The 20,087-nt window shown below is 37.7% G+C and overlaps 1 protein-coding gene across 5 annotated transcripts; it reads left to right on the forward strand.

Annotated features, from left to right (window-relative positions):
* Window positions 1–15,983: 15,983 nt before the first annotated feature.
* LOC112764145 (uncharacterized) lies at window positions 15,984–19,472 on the forward strand. Of its 5 annotated transcripts, none has more exons than XM_025809682.3 (5): window positions 15,984–16,257; window positions 16,846–17,225; window positions 17,639–17,685; window positions 17,821–18,790; window positions 19,066–19,472. In XM_025809682.3, exons 2-4 carry the CDS (start codon window positions 16,910–16,912, stop codon window positions 18,766–18,768), a joined length of 1,311 nt encoding a protein of 436 aa, XP_025665467.1. In that variant the 5' UTR covers window positions 15,984–16,257; window positions 16,846–16,909; the 3' UTR covers window positions 18,769–18,790; window positions 19,066–19,472. The 5 variants fall into 5 exon arrangements, with proteins under 5 accessions (XP_025665467.1, XP_025665468.1, XP_025665469.1 ...); XM_025809683.3 differs by having other exon boundaries at window positions 16,011–16,257; window positions 16,854–17,225; XM_025809684.3 differs by having other exon boundaries at window positions 16,041–16,257; window positions 17,827–18,790.
* The last annotated feature ends 615 nt before the right edge of the window (window positions 19,473–20,087 follow it).

A 20,087-nucleotide genomic window follows, 5' to 3' on the forward strand; every position in this document is an offset into this window, starting at 1 on the left:
GTACCACGTGGACGAATATTACGTCCAGTATTTCCAGTTTGAACACTAGTAACCACTATACTTTCACTTACACCCAAACCTTTCGAACGTGAAGTAACGTCCGAAGTTTGCACAGTTACTGGTATGCTGTCATTGGTGGACGAACCACTATTCACATTTGACAATTCATCATCCATGTGAATAATCTTTCCACTTCTCAATTGCATACACCAAATGACACCAAAATATTAATCTTTTACACACTTCAATTTAAAACTATCCCACCGGGCGTGCCAATTTGTTTTGTCAATTTTTAGCAAATCGATGGTGGTTCAATTCTAATGGTCTGGGAGCGAAACCTACTCCTCTTTTGCAGGTACTAGTTCTATAAGTGCATCAAAAGTTCTCGAATTAGACGAGTATTAAAATGGGAAATAAGTTCGAAAAGTGCCAAAATGATAAAAGAACTGTAAAAGAAAAGATTTGAAAAGTAAATTGACTGAAATCGAAATGGTTTGCATTAAATTTAAACAAAGCGGTAAAATGCCTTCGACTGAATCAAAGGACTTTTGACATAGAAATTAAAAATGCTTAAATGTAAATTGGACAAAGAAATCAAACATTGCTTAATTGATAAATTGGACAGGAAAAGTAAAGTTTTACAGAAAGTGTAAATGGAAATTTAAAGACAATGGAAGGAACCCTATAGAAATCGAACTCGAATGCAGACTCAGAAATTCGCTGGGATGTGAGTGTATTTGAGTGTATTTCTGAAAAAAAGTTCCAACCTTTATTTCCTAAAACTTAATAATATTTATAACCCAAATCTGTAACCGATCCTTAATTGCACAATGCTGCCTTGTATGCACATTCCTTAGTAACTGTTCCCACTCTTTTGCTAATGAACGTTACCAATAAATTCCCAACTCAGAGAAAAGCCTTCAACTTCCTTCTCCGTGTAACCGCTCGATTCTCCATTTCGAAAGCGTCATTCGATCCTCTATTCGAATTATTTTCCCGATTCGCGAAGGTATCAAAATCGAGTACACGTCAGATAACTTCTATTTAACATTTGTATATATGTCTTTTTAATTTCTGCTTCCTTTTTAATATTTCTCCAACATTTCGAATTAGCTTATCCTTTTAAAAGTTCTCCATCAACTTATTTGCATTTATTGTGATAGAGGTAGAACATATCATAATATAGGTTTACTTATTTAGAGAAGCAGTAATCCGTGACTGGTTGATTTATTGAATGATTTGGGCCCCTTTTTCTTCATTATAGTTCTGTTATGTATGATACACTTCATCATGTTAAATTGAGCAGGCTACGAGGCACTCTATATAAAATGGTTACTACCTTGTTAAATTTTGGAGCCATCCCAACAAAAACCCGACAACTAGTAAAATAAGTAAATAATTATTTTCGGCTTACATCATGAGATTTTCTCATTGACTTTTTTCATTTAATTTTAGCATAAAAAAAAAAGAGAAAACGGAAATAGATTAAGATAAGTAAACAGAAATATAGAGTGCATTATGTTTTGATCGCGCAATGACATTTCTAGGTTGTGACTTGCGATGACCATATTATGCACTAGATTAAATATGAGATTATTCATATACATTTAAATTAAGAATTTATATCCTCTAAAATGAAAAAATTAGTAAAATAATAAAATAAAAAATTAATCACCATTAATTTTATAATTTTTATAAAATGTGTGCTCTATTATCTTAATTTAAAAATGATTAATTATTTATTTTATTATTTTATCAACTTTTTTACTTTAAAACATATTAATTCTAAATTAAAGGAAATTTAAAAAATTAAAAGAAAGAAATTATATTATGAGAGGGGAATAAGGGCTTTTTTGAGATTCTATTATCTAAATAAACACCAAATTTATTGATACTTATTGTGTAATGAAAATGTCTTTGAAGAGAAAAGAATAATCTGGTTCTTAAAGAATTATGTAAAAATATTTTAAATAAATGGCTTAAATTGTATCTGTATTGAACTTGTTAAAAATACTAGTTTTGACCTAAAATTAAATGTATTTGCATATCGGCTGCAATATAATCTAGTTGGACCAATCCTGTAATTAATGACCGGATTTTTTTTTTAACAAATTGATGATTTTTTTTTATTTTTGGAATGTGTTACATGGATCACACCCACAACCCACCCAAATAAAAGATCCAGACTCAATTACTATTTACTATCTAATAACAGTACTCATGCAATAACAAAAATAATAATGAAGGTGACATCTAATAATAATAATAATAATAATAATAATAATAATAATAATAATAATAATAATAGTAGTAGTAGAATGAAGACTCAATCATATTTTTCTAAAGAATTAAATTAAAAAGTTCGTATAATAATAATGATAATGATAATAATAATAATAATAATAATATCAATGACGATGATAATAATACTAATGATAAGGGTAATAATAATAACCAAATAATAATGAGGGTAACATCTACTAATAATAATAATAATAATAATAATAATAATAATAATAATAATAATAAATAGTAAGAAGACTTAATTATATTTTTTGGAAAAATTAAATTAAAAAATTCGTATAAGAAGAAGAATCTGAATATCAATGACGATGATAATAATAATAATAATAAACGTAATAATAATAAAGGTGACATCTAGCAATAATAATAATAATAATAATAATAATAATAATAATAATAATAATAATAATAAAAAATAACAGTAAGAAGATTCAAGCGCAGAGGTTATGCGAGAGGTCATAATAATAAGATAGGCCATAATAATTGTACTGGATGTCTCCGGTACGGGTTGAGAGATGGATCGGGAACTTGCGGGTCGAGGCGGATGCCAGAGTATTTGACTAGAGCAATGGGGGATGGTACCTGCAAAGACACTTCGACGCTCAAGTCAGAATGGATCTGAGAGGTATAAGGTGTGTAGAGTGAATGACATACCTGAGGGGGCCTGGGGCTCCCCTTTATATAGGTGATGGTAATTATCTTATCTTATCTTATCTGGTTAAGATAAGGGAGGTATTTGAATTTGATTGTTGGTTAGAAGCTCTAGTGGGCCGATTACGGGCCTTCTAGAAGGGTGAAGCGGTTCGGATCCGGGTAACTGAGTTTGGAGACTGTTCCAGGTGTGGAAGTCGTGGGCCGGATCCGTAACAGTTGCCCCCGAAGCGAGAGAGTGAGGGTGCTCGGTCTCATCGCTGGAGGAACCTTTTCCTCGCCGTTGTGGTTTGGCAAGGAGATCGTTGTTTGGTTTTTCCAGTCGAGGTCAGGGATTCGGGGAGTTCCTGGCCGTTTTATGGTCAGGCAAAGAGCACGTTGTTTGGGCGTCTCATCACATGCCAGGTTTGATGACCGTTCCAAGGAAGGGCCCGGGGATCGGGTCTGGAACAGTTGGTGTTGAAGGAGGTGACCTCGTGGGTTTGGAGGAAGCGCTTGAAGAGTTCAAAAGAAGAAGCAACCACGGTGGGCATGGAGATCGGGTCTGGAACAGTTGTCCCCGGTGCATGAGAGCATGCTTGCTTAGTCTCAACGCTAAGTTTTTTGGAGAGTCTGATTCTCTGTAGTTCGGGAGATTGTGGAGGGCCTGGAATGGGCGTGAGGTCATCCTGCACCGATTGGCAGGATGTTGGTAAGTCCGGCTTTCCGGGAGTTGGAAGACCGTCAGCTCATGCTTGTTTTGTGTGGCCTTTTTTGGGCCGTTATTGTGAACTTATTATAGGCCTCTTGGTGGACCGATTTCCAGACTTTGTTTATTTAGCTTATTTGGATTTCCGTTTTGTTGGCCTCGCGGTGATCGATCCCGGGGCCGTCACTTTTTGTTTGGATACCCGTTTTGTTATTTGGATATCCGTTTTGTTGGCCTCGGAGTGATCGATCCCTAGGTAGCTGTTTACTTATTTGGATATCCGTTTGTTATTCAGATATCTGTTCTGTTGGCATCGGGATGATCGATTCCCGCGAAGCCGTTTACCTATTTGGATATCCGTTTTGTTGACTTCGGATTGATCGATACCCGGGTTGTCATTTTTTGTTTGGATACCCGTTTTGTTATTTGGATATCCGTTTTGTTGACCTCAGAGTGATCGATCCTCAGGTAGCCGTTTACTTATTTGGATATCCGTTCTGTTGGCCTCGAGGTGATCGATTCCCGGGTAGCCGTTTACCTATTTGGATATCCGTTTTATTATTTGGATATCCATTTTGTTATTTGGATATTCATTTTGTTGGCCTCGGAATGATCGATCCCCAGGTAGCTTTTACTTATTTGGATATCCGTTCTGTTATTCGGATATCCGTTCTGTTGGCCTCGGGGTGATCGATTTTCGGGTAGCCATTTACTAATTTGGATATCCGTTTTGTTATTCGGATATCCGTTCTGTTGACCTCGGGGTGATCGATTTTCGGGTAGCCGTTTACTTATTTGGATATTCGTTCTGTTATTCGAATATCCGTTCTGTTGGCCTCGGGGTGATCGATTCCCGGGTAGCCGTTTACCTATTTGGATATCCGTTTTATTATTTCGATATCCGTTTTGTTATTTGGATATCCGTTTTGTTGGTCTCGGAGTGATCGATCCCCGGGTAGCCGTTTACTTATTTGGATATCCGTTCTGTTATTCGGATATCCGTTTTGTTATTTGGATATTCATTTTGTTATTCGGATCCGTTTTGTTGGCCTCGTGGTGATCGATTCCCAGGTAGCCATTTACCTATTTGGATATCCGTTTTATTATTTGGATATCCGTTTTGTTGGCCTCAGAGTGATCGATCCCCGGGTAGCTGTTTACTTATTTGGATATCCATTCTATTATTCGGATATCCGTTCTGTTGGCCTCGTGGTGATCGATTTTCGAGTAGCCATTTACCTATTTGGATATCCGTTTTGTTATTCAGATATCCGTTCTGTTGACCTCGGGGTGATCGATTTCCGGGTAGCCGTTTACTTATTTGGATATTCGTTTTGTTATTCGGATATCTGTTCTGTTGGCTTCGGGGTGATCGATTCCCGGGTAGCCGCGTTTGGTTCGTGCCGTCGGACGGGGCAATGATTTTGAAAAAATGAATTCTATTTATGGTTTGGCCTTGTTAAATCCTCCCAATGTGGGTAGGAAAGAGTGCCCAGTAAGAAAATATACGATTAAACGACTTAAGCAATGAATGCAAGTGAAAAAGGCAAAATATAAAGGGTAAAGAGATAGTCTTAAACGACCTCGATCTTGTTGCTTTGGAAGGATGTTTCTATATATAGTATCACCGTAAGTTGGTTGAATTTCAGGATCTTGAGAGTTTGGTCCCGTCTAGTCTTTTTTCCGATTACCGTCTTGATTTGGTAGGGACCCTCCCAGTTGGGCGTGAGCTTTCCCTTCTCCGGGAGTGGGTGCACCGATGTCGTTTTGTCATAAGGCGAGGTCTCCTGGTCCAAAGTCTCGTCGTATTGTGCTGTCATTGTACCTTAGGCTTATTCTCTATTTTAGGGCTAGCTCCCGTAGGTGTGCTATGCTCCTGACCTTGTCTGCAATCTCCCACTCTGCTTCTTTGTCGTTTCCTCGCACGGTTCTGCGTGGACTTTGGTCTTGGCGTGCATCAAGGTCGGCGAGGAAGATGCCTGCCACATCTCAGGATCTCTTGCGGAGGGTCGGGCTGGTGTTCTCACACTCTACCGCGACTTCCCAGTCTCCGTTTATTGTGCCGATAGTGCCGATGTCGGTGACGTGGCAGAAATTGGCGAGTTAAGAATTTGTTATAAGAGATACGTTGCAAGTACAGTTCTTAACCAACTAAAAATCCACTTATCAATTTAGAAGGGTTGTCACAATATTAAAATTAAAATACTGGGAGTATGAATCCCAGGTCGTCTCCCAACGAGTTGCAGAAAGATGTGCTATTTTATTAATCGGATGTTTTCAAAAATGGTTTGAGTTGATAAACAGGAAATTAAATTAGAGAATTTAGATAATTTAAATAAAAAAAACCTTGACTGGGAGTAGATTAGTTGGAAGCCCTATTCTTGTTGAAGTACTCTCAAGATTAATTGATAATTGAAGGTTGTTCTGCTTAGTTATCCCTTACTAGGTAAAGGAAAGTCAAGCAAGTTGGAAAGCTATTTCTAGTCACAAGTCCTAATCCTCTCCCTTGGGAAGGACTAGTGTTAATGACTAGAGGGCGATCCAACAATAAACCCAATTACAATTTTTCTCTTGAGTAATCCAACTCAAGGTTTCCTTTCAATCATCTCCCAATTAAGTTATGGAACTACTCACTCATTATGAATGTAAACTTCATAACATAAGAAAGGGAAATAAAGAAAGACATGATAAATAATAATTAAAAGATCAATTGAAAATAAAAATAGTTCTTGTATTAATAAATTCTAAAAATAATCCAATAATAATTCTAAATAAATAAAGGACATGGAAGAGCAAGAGACAAGTAAGAAAACAAACTAGAATGATGAAGTCTTGGCGGAGGTAATAACTCTTCTCAATATCACAATCCAAAAAGCAATAAAAACGAAATCCTAAGAACTATGAATGTGTAGAGAGAAAACCTAGAGGAGAGATAAAATCATAAAAACTAAAACTATGTAGAATGAATGTTGTCTTTTGGTCTCTACATGTTCCCTGGCTCTAATATGCTTTTCTGGGCCGAAAACTGGGTCAAAACAAGGCCCAAAATTGCCCCCAGCGAATTCTGCAGATTCTGCAGATCGCGCATGTCACGCGATCGCGTCATCCAAGCGTTCGCGTCATCCAGCGTTTTGTCTTGCCACGCGTGCGCGTCGTCCACGCCACTGCGTCACTGGTGCAGTTTCCAATCCGCGCGGTCGCGTGAGCCATGCGTCCGCGTCACTGCAATTTCCTCTATGTCGCGCGGTCGCGTGAGCCATGCATCCGCGTCACTTCTTGCTGGTCATCTCCTTAATTTCTTGTGTTCCTTCCATTTTTGCAAGCTTCCTTTCTAATCTCCAAGTCATTCATGCCCTATAAAGCCTGAAACACTTAACACACATATCACGGCATCGAATGGAATAAAGGAGAATTAAAATACAAAATTAAAAGTCTCTAGGAAGCAAGTTTTCAACCATAAAGTATTTTTAGGAAGGAATTATAAATGCATGTTTATTTAATGAATAAGTGGGTAAAGATTTGATAAAACCACACAATTAAACACAATGTAAACCATAAAATAATGGTTTATCAGTCGGCTTGGAACCTCATGAGTAAGAATTTGGTGAAGATGACCGCCGAGAGGTTGTTAATGGTCTTTCTCCCGAGGATGATGTTGTAGGTGGTGGAGTCCTTGAGGATGACAAATTCGGAGAGGATGGTCTTTCTTTGGTTCCCGGCTCCGATGGTGAGGGGAAGTGTGATCGTGCCTTCCGGTTGAAGGAAGTTATCCCCAAGCCCGGTTACCCCATTACGGTGGGTTTGTAGGTTTTCATTTCGGAGCCCGAGTTTGTCGAAGGCTCCACTGAAGAGGATGTTGGAATCTGCTCCTGTGTCGAGCAGTATTCTTCTAACCAGCCCGCTTCCTATCTTTGCGGAGATAACAAAGGGCGCATCTTTCGCCGAGGTGCCGTATTGGCAGTCCTTGGGGGAGAATGTTATCGCATTATTGGTGATGATTGTCGGGGTTTGGTTTCTGACTGCCAGGACCTTGAGGTCCTTTTTTAGTACCGATTTTGATTTTTCCGGCTTATCCTTGCTTGTTATGACGTTGACGACTATGGTCGGGTCTGTTTCCGGACTTTCCCGGGGGGCTTGTCTTTGTGTCCTTGGGTTGCATCCTTCCCTCTCTGGTAATCTGTCTCTTTCTATGCGCTTCGACTCCCTGATGATCTTGGCGAACTCGAAGAGCTTGCTGTCTCGTATGGCTTGCTCCAGAGCGTCTTTTAAGTTGATGCAGTGCTGTATTCTGTGCTCGTATCCTCGGTGGTAGTCGCAATATAAACTCTTGTTGCCGCTCGTTCTTTCTTTAAGTGGCCGGGCCTTCGGAAGGACGCCTCGGTCAGCTATTTGGTGGTAGATCTCGGTGATGGGAGCTAACAAGGGGTGTAATTTGAGCATTTGTCGGTTTGGAATGTTTTTTTTTAGTTTTCTCTTGGTGGGGGGGTTTTGGCGAGGTGCCGTACTGCCGTTCTGCCGTTTATTGGCCGCCATGACTTGGCTCACCTCCTCATCGTTTATGTAATCCTTAGCGACGCTCTGAATCTCCTGCATAGTCCAGATTGGCTTCGTGGTGAGATACTTTTAGAAGTCCTCATTCATAAGCCCATTGGTTAGGCAGAGGCTCGCGACTGAGTCTGTGAGTCCATCGACCGTCAGGCATTCATCGTTGAATCTGTCCAGGTATTTTCTCGTAGATTCATCTTGTCTTTGGGTGATTCTAAGCAAGCTAATGGGGTGTTTAGCTTTGATGATTTTGGTGGTGAACTGGGCCATGAACTTTCTGGTGATATCGTGGAAGCTGGCTATGGAACCGTTTGGGAGGGCGTTGAACCATTTGATCGCAGGGCCGGCTAAGATTATCGAGAAGGCCTTACACTGGACCATGTCGGTGGCTCCTTCCAGGTTCATCCTGGCCTCGAAGGCCATTAGGTGTTTCCAAGGATCGTTGGTCCCGTCGTATTTCATGTCAGTGGGCTTGTTGAAGTCCTTTAGGAGTTTGGCTCTCAAGGATTTTTCTGTGAATGGGATGGCTTCCATTATCACGTGCATGTTTCCTGCTTGTTTGGCCTTCCGATGGTGCCGTTGGTCGTCTTCTCCGCGTCAGTGTTTCGGGTCTAGGGAAACGCTGCGATCGTGCTGTTTGCAGTGTCGTTGCTCAGGGGGCCTGGTGTTCCTGGTATCGCGATGAGATCAAGTCCTGGAGGTCGCTTGGCTTGTATGCTCCGGGTGGTACCGTTCTTTGGGTGCAACTCGGCCTTTGAGGTTTTTCACCCTGAGGCACAGCTCTTGGATTATCTGGACCGCCTTCTCTCCCAGGCCGTCGGGTGGCCAGGCTTCAGTGGGAGGACGATTGTCCTCTATTGGTTGTTGCTGGGTTGGGGTTGGTTGGCGATGTGCCGCGCTTATTATCCTCTCGTGGGTGGGAGGAGTGTTATCTTGGAGTTCGGGAGTTGGGCTTTGTGGGTCTGAGTTGGGGTGTTGGGTGGAGGATTGCTCCTCGAGGTTCTCCGTCATGCCACAACGATTTGGCTGTCTCCCGCATCTGTACAAGAACCTTGAGAACTTTCTTGATCTATTGGCTCCTGAGAGGTCTGAGCTTGGCCACGGTGGTAGCGTTTAAGGAGGTCGTTCATGATAAGCTTCCTTATGAATTTTCAGTAAGGTCCGAAGAGGGGATCATGGCGACAGAGTTGTCATAGGTGAGGCGGCGGATGGCAGAGGTTTGGAACCTAGTGTTGAAGGAGGTGACCTCGTGGGTTTGGAGGAAGAGCTTAAAGAGTTCAAAAGAAGAAGCAACCACTACAACAAATATGGGCTTTAGCAACGCCAAATTTTGCAATGCCTTAAAACCGTTCTCTTAGATAGTTTTAGATAACGGTTTTTTATAGTGTTACTGTTGAATTCAATTTTTTATTATTTTACAGCAACAAATTAAAACTGTTCTCTTTGACTATTTTAAAGAACGGTTTTATAACCATTACCATGATATGGTTTTAAGCAACGGTTTTTTGTTGTTGTTTAAATAATTGTACAAAAGAAACGCATAAAAACCGTTGCCAAAATGCTACACTTTAAAACCGTTCTATTAGATGGTCTTAGACAACGGTTTTTACAGTGTTACTGTTGAAGTTCAATTTTTCATTACGTTGTAGCAACAAAATAAAACCGTTCTCTTTGACTATTTTAAAGAACGGTTTTATAACCATTACAACAATTTTTTATCAAACAATAATTTTCTTATATTATTTAAATAATTATACAAATTTAAATAATTTTCTCTATAAATATTAAATTTTTAGAACACTCAAAATTATTGTTATAAATATATTACAAATATTATTTATAGAAGAAATAAATTTAAAATAAATTTATAACAATAATATATTTTTGGTTTCATTCCCGCTCTAAAATTTAAGATAATATTTTTTTAACACTTCAAAAAAATTTCAACAACCTCTCTTCAAAATAAAACATAGAGACTCGTTAATTTTTCCTTCCTCTATTAGCCCTAGCGCTCCATAACCGACGTCACTCATCATTAGAGCCATCATCGAACAATGCCAAACTTGTAACAACCCAAATTTTTGGAAAATTAAATAAAAATTTATTTATAATTTATCATATTTGTTGATAATTTTTGTAAGCCCCAGATTTTTAGAAAATAAACAATGAATTATTTATAATTATATATATAATTTTCTTTTTAGAAAGGTTATGAGACTTCATGTTTTAAATTAATTTGGTTTTATATAAATTTCAATTATAAATTAGATATTTTTGATTTACTAAAATTAATGGTTTTTGCTTAATTAAAATTCAGAGTTTTAGTAATTGGAGATGAAAGAGAGTTTTGTATATAATTTAAATTGAAATAATTTCAAGTTTTGATTAATATTATGAACTAAAAAAAATTTATTTATTTATCTATAATTTTAAATTAAAGTATTTAATTACAAATAATTTATAATTTAAAAAATAAAATAATATTCTTAAAATTAATTATATTGATTAAAATGATTAAATTGAGTTTTAACTCAAAACTCTACTCAAATCCTAAATTCCCAATTATAAACCCTAATTCCTAATTCATTAACCCTAAACCCTTTCTACCCAACCCACACACACATGTACCCCTCCCCCTACCACCTGTTCATTCTCCACTGAGCCACTTCACCCTTTCTCACCGCTACTCACTCACAGCACACACCACACACCAAATAAATAAATATGCACAGACACATAAACATACATAAAGGGAGAGAGAGACTTGAGAGTGAGAACCGAAGGGAAAAGAGGAGAGGAGGGGAAGCCGCGCCTTGCCGCTGCTGCTATCCGCGAAGTCATCTTCATTACGGATCAGAACTGAGGCGAGAGAGAGGACCGCGATGGAGGAAGGAATCGCGCCGCCCAGTCGCCGTCTATGGGGAGTCGTCGCCGGCGTTGTCGCGAGGAGGAGAGGAGCCCGCGTCGGAGGAGAAGAGCCGTCGCGTTCTATCACTGCTGAGGGACCAGTCGCCGTTAGAACCGTAACTGTTGTTGTGTTCCGTCACCGCCGCCACGTCGTGACCCCGTCGTCACCACCCGAAGGCTCTAGCGCTGCCGCTACTTCTATGGCCGCCATCATCTGTTGCATGTGCGAAAGGAGAGAGGAGCCTTGAGAACAAGGAAAGGAGTCGTGTGAGGCTTGTGCCGAGCGGCAGAGGGTTGTTCAGCCGCCACCGCTGCTGCCATGATCACCGTTGCGGTTTCAAAAAAAGGGGGATGCCGTCGAAGTACCTCTGATATGGTCTAGATCCCTTCCTCTAATTTGCTCTGTTTCCATTCTTGCTCTGCTGCTATTTCATTGGTTACCCTATTCTTGTTTTATTTTATTTCATCCCCTATAGCTATGATTATTGATAATGTTACTGCTGTTGCTACTGCTGGGTCTAAGCCGCTGCTGCTGTGAATTTAGAATAAGAGGGTTTGTCGCGTTTAAATTCCGCGGTCTCGACTAATTGAGGTAGGGGATTTGTTTTAAAAATAAATGTTTTAAGTTATGAATGCCAATAAAAATAAATGAATAACTGCAAATAGTTTATGGTTGCTTTGTGTGAATAATTGTTGGAATTGAGTTGAATCATGGCAGTAGTTGGTGATTGGTTTAATGATTTAATGTATTAAATATTGACGATGTTGTGTATTTTGAAGTTATACTTGTTTCTAGTACTTGTTGATGATGATTTTGTGTATGGAATGTTGCTATGGTTGCTGGAAATTCATTTGATGAATCAGAACATGAGATATGTTGTTATAGATAAGATGCTGAAGAATGGATGCTATGATAATATGGTTACATTGCACCTATGATATGAAATTGTGATATATTAAATTAAGAGTTCTTGGGCAACTTTGGTTAGTGAAAAGAAAGTTAGAAATGTTGTTTTAGATGAATCCTAGGCTTGAATATAGGATTTGGTATGTGAGGTTGTTAGAAATACTTTGTGCAGAATTTCTGCAGAAATATGCATAATTGGCAGCAGAACGAATGACTTTTTGGGAGCAGTCCAGACCTAATTTCTAGATGAAATTATTTTTCTGTAAAACTTTAATGTGTCTTGAAAATTCTATAAAAATTTCAGAGAATTTGACCAAGTGGTTTGGAAGATATGATTTTTTGAAGTTTAGTGGTTGCTGCAGATTTTTCTGGTTTTCTGGTTCTGTAGTACCAACTTGCAGACGCTATAACTTTTAATTTAAATAGAATTTTGAGTTGATTTCAAAAGGATTTTAAAGATCTATCAGTCTATTTTTAGTGAGTACAAGTTTCATGTTCATATCTATTTTTTAGACTTAGATAAGTCACTTGGAAGGTCGGTTGTTTGCTGAAAACTCTGAACTGATTTATGAAAACAGGGCTCCACTTCCAATTGATAATTAATTAATCAAATAAAGTGATATGAACCTGAAACTTGTGGATTCTGAAAATTAGGGATGTTGACTGTAATCTCACCAAAATTTAAAAGCAACGGATTAGAATTGAACTAAAAGCTAATAGTATAGAACTCGCACAAATAATATCATTTTGAATGTGTTTTAAGCTAATCATGTTTACCTTTATTTATTTGAATCTAGTTTTACTAATGCAAGTAAAATTGTTGGATAGATTCTTAACAAACAATAATGAGTTCTATCTAGAAAAATAGAATTAAAGTGAATGCCACATTCTCAGATTCCCACAGTCCCAGGTTATTGAAGTGAATGCACATTCTTTATTCAATAAATGGTTTTCTGAAAATGGCAAGCTGGTATGCATGTACAATAGTTATTAGAAGTACCAATGCTTTGTAGTTGAGGAATTTTCAATTTGTTATCACTTCAGAGGTTATTGATAGATGAACTGTTATTATGTTGTATTGTTGCACTGAATGCACAATTGTGTTTCCTTGTTGTTTAGGTTGCAAAACTTTTTCAAAAGATTCAAGAAATGGTAAAGAAGAAAACAATCTAGTATTTGTTGGATTTTCTTGGGTATTTGCGTAGTGTGTTAGTAATCCTTAAATAAGAATATTTCAGGTTGTAAATGCATTACTAACTCAGATTGACAAGTTAATATCATCTCCAAATGTGATAATCCTAATCACATCCAACATAACTACTGCTATTGGTAAGCCTAAATCAAACTTCCATTCCTTCAATTATTAGCATTAGGCTTAACATTATATTTAATTTACTAATTTTTTTGTTCACAGAAAAATTATTATGAAGTAGAAAAAGAACTTAATTACACAAATTGTGAAGATCAAATATTAGAGAGTAAAAATCACCAATTTGTGAAGATGATGAGGAATCTATTTGCTATTGTAATATATCAATCTCTTTTCTTTATGATTAGATATGGTTATGACTTAGACTCTTATTATGTAATTTTAAAGTATTTTAGTTTATTTGACTTCTAAAAGATTCACAAATATGTATGAATCTTATAGAATACGTTAAAAATCAAATTTGATGGTAAATATTCAATTAGTTTTCTTTAGTAATTTGATTCAAATAGTTAAGGTTATTTATTGACACTAAATTAAAAAAATAGTTGGAATATTAATTTTAATGCAATATGAGAAAATTATTATAAATAAAAAAATATATAACTACAAAAAATCGTTGTCAAAAGTCACAAAAGGAATGATTTTAAAAAACCGTTGCCAAAAAATGAAACTAATGGTAACGCTTTAAAACCGTTGTCTTAGACTACTATTAAATGGCAATGGTATTAAAATCGTTGTCAAAAAATGACACTAACGGTAACGCTTTAAAACCGTTGTCTTTGTGAATAATAAAACTACAACAGTTTAAAACCGTTGCCTATTTAGTTATGGTTTTAAACCGTTGGATCATGAAAGAGAACGGTTTAAAACCATTCTTTATCGAGTAACGGTTCGAAACCGTTGTCTATACTAATAACTTTGGCAACGATTTTTTTGTTACCGTTGCCTTAGGTAAAAAACTGTTGCCTTTGAGCATTGGCAACAGCGGCATATACCACAGGTCAAAAACCGTTGCCAAAGCGTTGCCTAAAGTTTTGGGAACGGTTTTTCAATCTACGGCAACGGTTTTTGACCGTTGCAAAAACCCTTATTTGTTGTAGTGAACCACGGTGGGCATGGAGCCGAAGTAGAGGGATAAGATGGGGCCATGGCGCTTGGAGAGACGGATGAGGGAGTGGTGAATGAGAGGGTCCAAGAGGTGGAGGTGTCCCACTAAAGGGAGGCGAGACTTTGGGCTCGGAGGATTTGGAATTTCACCGTTGGAGTAGGAGAAAGGTGCATAAAGAGTGTTATCACTAAGAAGGTGATTGCAAGTCGAAGAAACATTGTTCCTTTGGGATTTCGCCGTTGGAGTAGGGCGAATGTGTGTTATTACTGCAAAGGTGATTCAAGTTAAGGAAACATTATTCCTTTTTGCTCTCAGTTACAAGCAAGAAATCAAGTGAGTGAGTTTGAGGATTGCTCTTCTGGGTTATCCGCCAGGCCCCACAACGTTGCAAAGTCCCCACAGACGGCGCCAATGTACTGGATGCCTCCGGTACGAGTTGAGAGATGGATCGGGAACTTGCGGGTCGAAGCGGATGCTGGATTATTTGACTGGAGCAATGGGGGATGGTACCTGCAAAGACACTCCGACGCTCAAGTCAGAATGGATCTGAGAGGTATAAGGTGTGTAAAGTGAATGACATACCTGAGGGGGCCTGGGGCTCCCCTTTATATAGGTGATGGTAATTATCTTATCTTATCTTATCTGGTTAAGATAAGGGAGGTATTTGAATTTGATTGTTGGTTAGAAGCTCTAGTGGGCCGATTCCGGACCTTCTAAAAGAGTGAAGCGGTTCGGATACGGGTAACCGAGTTTGGAGACTGTTCCGGGTGTGAAAGTCGTGGGCGGATCCGTAACAATAATATTTGTGAACCAATTCTTCTAGTTTTAATTATTTTTGTTTATTATCTAGTCTTTTAAAGTTTAGAAGATACTTTTTTTTTCATTAAAAAAACTCCTTGTCTAATATGAAAAGCAGCATAAAAAAAATCATAAAAATTAATAAATTATGTAAAAAAAAATAAAAATGAAAAGCATGGAATGCGTACACCCCACTCCGAGTACTGCAGTAGCTAAGACAGTGTGCTAGCTGCTAACCTTCTGCCTCACTAAATTCCACTCTATATATATTCTAACATTTATGGATAAAAAATGTTACATCTACTAATTATTATGCAATAAACTTCTAATTGTAATCTATATGTTTATTAAAGATGCTAAAGTAATCAAAACATATGGTTCCGAAGGAAAGAAAAGAAGTAGAAAACATCATTAGCATCAGAATAATATTAATTTAGTGATGAAATATAATAGAGCTTCCGATTCTATTTGGAGATCGAGCATAGGTGTGTTGCTAGAAGCCTAGGAAAGCTCTTCTTGGAGTGTACGTAAAGCGTAATTTTTTAGTGAAAATTATAAGTATGTTTTTATTTTTACTAAAAATATATCAATATACATGTAACACCTATGCTGAAATAGAGAAAATATGTTATAGAGCTATGAATGTAAAATTGTAAATATGCACAATAATCGTTACGTTAAATGTCCAATAAATAGTTAATGGTTATGCGTACACTTCATGCATAACAGGATATTATACTAGTAAATATATGTGATTATGATCTTTATTTATGATTTTTTCATCTTGTTAAAATAAACATGAGAGATTTATATTGACATCTGAATTCATGAATAATTTACAAAACGTGTGTTCATATAAATTTTATTGTTTCGTTATTGTGTAACAAAAAACAATTATAAAAGGCATAAAGGTGAGGGGTGAGGGGTGAGGGTGAGGTGGCATAAATTCGGAGGAGAAAGCACAATGACAAAGTTAACCCCCGTAACCATGACAAGTGCCCCAACTCACTGACTCATACTAACGCCGTCTCACCAACACATCACCCCCTTCTTCTTCTACTACTTCTTCTTCTTCTTCTTCTCTCTCTCTCAGCCTCAACTTTCAGCTGCTGCTCCCGTGGCACCTGCTTTTGTTAAAGGTACGTCTTCCTTTGTATCCCTTCTTCTTTTCTATCAACACAATTTCTAAATTACTTACTTCCTTATTTCAATTAATTATTATTGCTATCAACACACACTTTGCAGCTCTTCACTCCTTCTCTTGATTCCTTTCTCTCACCACTGATTTCGGATCCCTGTTCCACTTCTCCGCACACCTCTACATATTTCTTTCCGCAGATGTGTTGCCTTTTCTTCGTTTCATTCACTTCCTTTTCTCTTTTCTTCCTGTCTTCACACTGATTTCACCAATTATTTATTTATCACAATAACATATACGCTTCTGTCTCTCTCTTTTTCTTTTTTTCCCCTTCAAGGCTCGACTCTACTGTATGTCTGTATTGAATCCTGTGTGTTTAATTCCTGTTGTGTTCTATTTAGATAGATCGCTTTCGAATTTGGGGCAAAATTATTATATGAAGAAATTATATGAAATTATATTATGCAAGACTAACTTTTCTATGAAAATGATTATATGTTGAGAATTATACGTTTGGCTGTCATATATGAGCAATAATTGCAATGAACTGCGCTATTCGCGGGTGAAATTAATGTAATATTGTGTTCAGGGATGCAGTTGGTGGTTGTGTTAGTTGTGTAAGATAAAAAAGCGGTTATTTATTTTGTTCTACTATGGGTGCTGCTTGTTGCGTTGCTTCAAGAGATAAAACTATTCAAAGTGGATCAACCAGTGATATTTTGCATCGCAATGTTCGGTGCTCCCCAACGTGGAGCTTTCGCTGGGATCATCGGGGGCGTGTGGCTGGTGAAGATACTTCTATCAATTGGTTTTCTGATGGGGTTAGCAGGAACGATGGTTCAGAGCATAAAAATGGATCAGCTTATGTATCAGAGGATGGAAGTCCATTGCAGATTCATCAAAGAAATAGATGCCAAAAATCCTTTGTATCCGAAGGAACTGCTGCACAACCCAGAAATTCTACTTCAGGTAACCTCCACTAAGTTCACTCCATGGACCTACTCAAATTGGACGCTTTAGGATTGTGTTTTGCATTCATTTCTCCATGCTATACCTTACTATATGTGATGCTGTTGCATTAAATTTCCAAACTAGGGAGTGTCTTAGACACATTTGTTTCTTGCTCAGAAGCCATCAAACCCTAAGGGAATGAAAAGGAACAGCAACTATAGTTACTTATATAAGGGTAGTCCTCTGTAAAGGCACAATGGCCTCAATCCATGTATCCCCCACCCCCAGCCCATGCAAGAATTGGCCCTACTCTTAGAAATAAGTAGCGTGTCATGATGTCTTAGTTTATTCACTGGTTAGACTATTCCCTGGAGTCCCAACTTGATATTTATTTTATAATATCTAACATAAGTGTTCATGTTCATTTGCAGATCAATCAATTTCAAGGGATGTTTCCATTGATGTGAGTGTGGATCAGGTGAGATCATAACAGTGAAGTTTACTCCCTCCCTCCCTCCCTCCTCTTCGTTTGCATAACAAAACTATCCCTTTTTTAAAATATTTTTTTTATGTAATTTTCCGAGATAACCCCTGATTATGGATCATTTTCTAGGTGAAGGGTTTGGCAGAATCATCAATAGTATCATGTCCATCTCCCACAAAACCATCATTACCGTCAACTTCATTGTCGGCATCTCCTATATCATCCCAAAGTAATATACCTCCTTCAGGTACAACTCCATTAAGGTGGCCTGGCCATTCAACAGGACACCAACTGTTTCGGCAAGTCTCTGATAGCAGAATCCCAGCATTTAAGTCACCAAGCAGCTTTTCTGTGTCTGAAGAAAGGCCATTGCATCATCCTTCATGGAGCAATGAATCAGGTATGGGCTCACATGGTGGATCTTCAGATGGTTGGTCTATACCTGGCTATTCTGAGCTTATGGGCACTCCCCACAAAGAAAGATGGTCATTTGACAGCGAGTCCTTTGGATTTAATCGTGAAAGGTTGCTCAATTCCAGTAGTCAGTTTTCAACTTCACCAGTTGATTTGCAAACATGTGGTGTTTGCTTGAGGCTTTTAACTGAGAAGTCTTCTTGGAGCACCCAAAAGATAATTGCAAATAATGACCTCTCTGTAGTTGCTGTTCTTATCTGCGGACATGTCTATCATGCTGAATGTTTGGAGAGTTTGACACCTGAAGTAAACAAGTATGATCCTGGTTGTCCAGTCTGTACTTTTGGTGAGAAACAAACTATGAAGCTGTCCGAAAAAGCTTTGAAAGCTGAAATGGATTTAAAGGCTAGAAACAAGAAATCAAGGAATCGGGTTGTGGACAGTGATATTGATGATGAGTCAATTGTGTATGATCACTTTAAAGGCAGAGGACTTAAAGGGAAAGCTCCAAGGATGGAATCTAGTTCCAGTGGGAGAAGCTCGTTTGGGAAACCATTTCTGAGGCGACACTTTTCACTTGGATCAAAGGGTTCTAGATCCATGTTAGATAACCACCCTACAAAAAAGAAGGGATTCTTTTGGGCAAAATCTAGCAAGCAGTAATTTACATCTTGGAAGTTGGAAGGTTAGTTACCACCATTTAATTTTTATTTTGTGCTGGCGCCAGTTTATAAATAGCATACTTCAAAGTTAAAATTATCTGATGCCTTATATTAACAGAGAGCAAACTGTTTTTCTGTTGTGTAGTCCGATTATTGGGCTTTCAGATTTCTTTGCATATGGTGTTTTTGCAACAGAAATTTTACTTCAACATTTCAGTACATGCGACTTGTAGACTATGCTAGAATCCTCATTAATTCTTTTGTGCTTATCAAATGTTTTCCGCCGTTTCTATGACAGGATTCAATATTGACCTTCTCAGCGACCTCAAAAGACTGATGATAGGGGCAAGATTTATTCTATGGCATCTGTATGCACTTCTGGTCTGTGATCTCAACTTGATTGAAGGCTGAAATTACTGTGAAAAGAAGAGACACAGAAGTATAAGATCAATATACAAACGTAAAAGAAATACTAGTACTTTGAGACCAAGGGTCTTTCCGTATTGTACAGGTCGATTTGTTTATTTCATGGATATAAATTCACATATATCCAACTGATATCTTCTTGTAAGTGGCTCTGCTGATTTGTAATGCATGTTTTTAGCCCCTGCTGTTGGGCAATTATTGTCTTGGCTGATTGTTAGATACCAATTATTTTGATTTTGACTAAGCTGGTTACTTTAATGAAACAACAGTTCCAGGATAGCCTTGTTTTCGTAGCACATTGAATTAATTGTTTGATTGATTCTGTAGTTCACTAGGATGGGGAAACCTTTCGGATATTCTGGTCCTTATTCATAGCATGTTGAAATTAAATCAAGTAATTAACTGATGTTACTTGTGACAAAGTGTTCCGTGCACGTTTCATCCGCTTATGCATTTCATATTTGATATTCGTCACCGTCATCATGACCCCTCGTGAATCATGAAAGGATTTCATCCATGGGTGATTTCTACCTGAGTAGTTATCCTGAGGAAAATGCTATCTCTGAAAGGGGAAGACTCGGAAATTATGTTTAAATTTAACAAAGATTCGGTGTATTCAGAAAAAAGATAGATATAATGTGTCTGGGTCTGAATCTTGGCAATATCAGGCAGTGGATAAGAATTACTCTTAAAAAATATTGGGTGTGTGAGTGAATACGATGAATGGAATCCAAGATAAAACAGAAAATAAAAAAAAGGACTTTTTTACTTCAATTTGATTTTTTGATGTAACAGTTAAGGAATACCTATTTTAGAAGTTTTTATATCTCTTAAGTTAAAAGCCGTAATTCATAAATTCACTAAAATAAAAATGAGTCAAATCATAATTGGGTC

This window comes from Arachis hypogaea, chromosome 17 (assembly GCF_003086295.3).
Source record: "Arachis hypogaea cultivar Tifrunner chromosome 17, arahy.Tifrunner.gnm2.J5K5, whole genome shotgun sequence".
Lineage (NCBI taxonomy): Eukaryota > Viridiplantae > Streptophyta > Magnoliopsida > Fabales > Fabaceae > Arachis > Arachis hypogaea.

Coding starts and splice junctions, on each gene's coding strand:
- LOC112764145 (XM_025809682.3), top strand. CDS start 16,910: ATGGGTGCTGCTTGTTGCGTTGCTTCAAGAGATAAAACTATTCAAAGT. Junction 17,226..17,638: donor ACCCAGAAATTCTACTTCAG/GTAACCTCCACT, acceptor GTTCATTTGCAG/ATCAATCAATTTCAAGGGAT. Junction 17,686..17,820: donor TTGATGTGAGTGTGGATCAG/GTGAGATCATAA, acceptor ATCATTTTCTAG/GTGAAGGGTTTGGCAGAATC.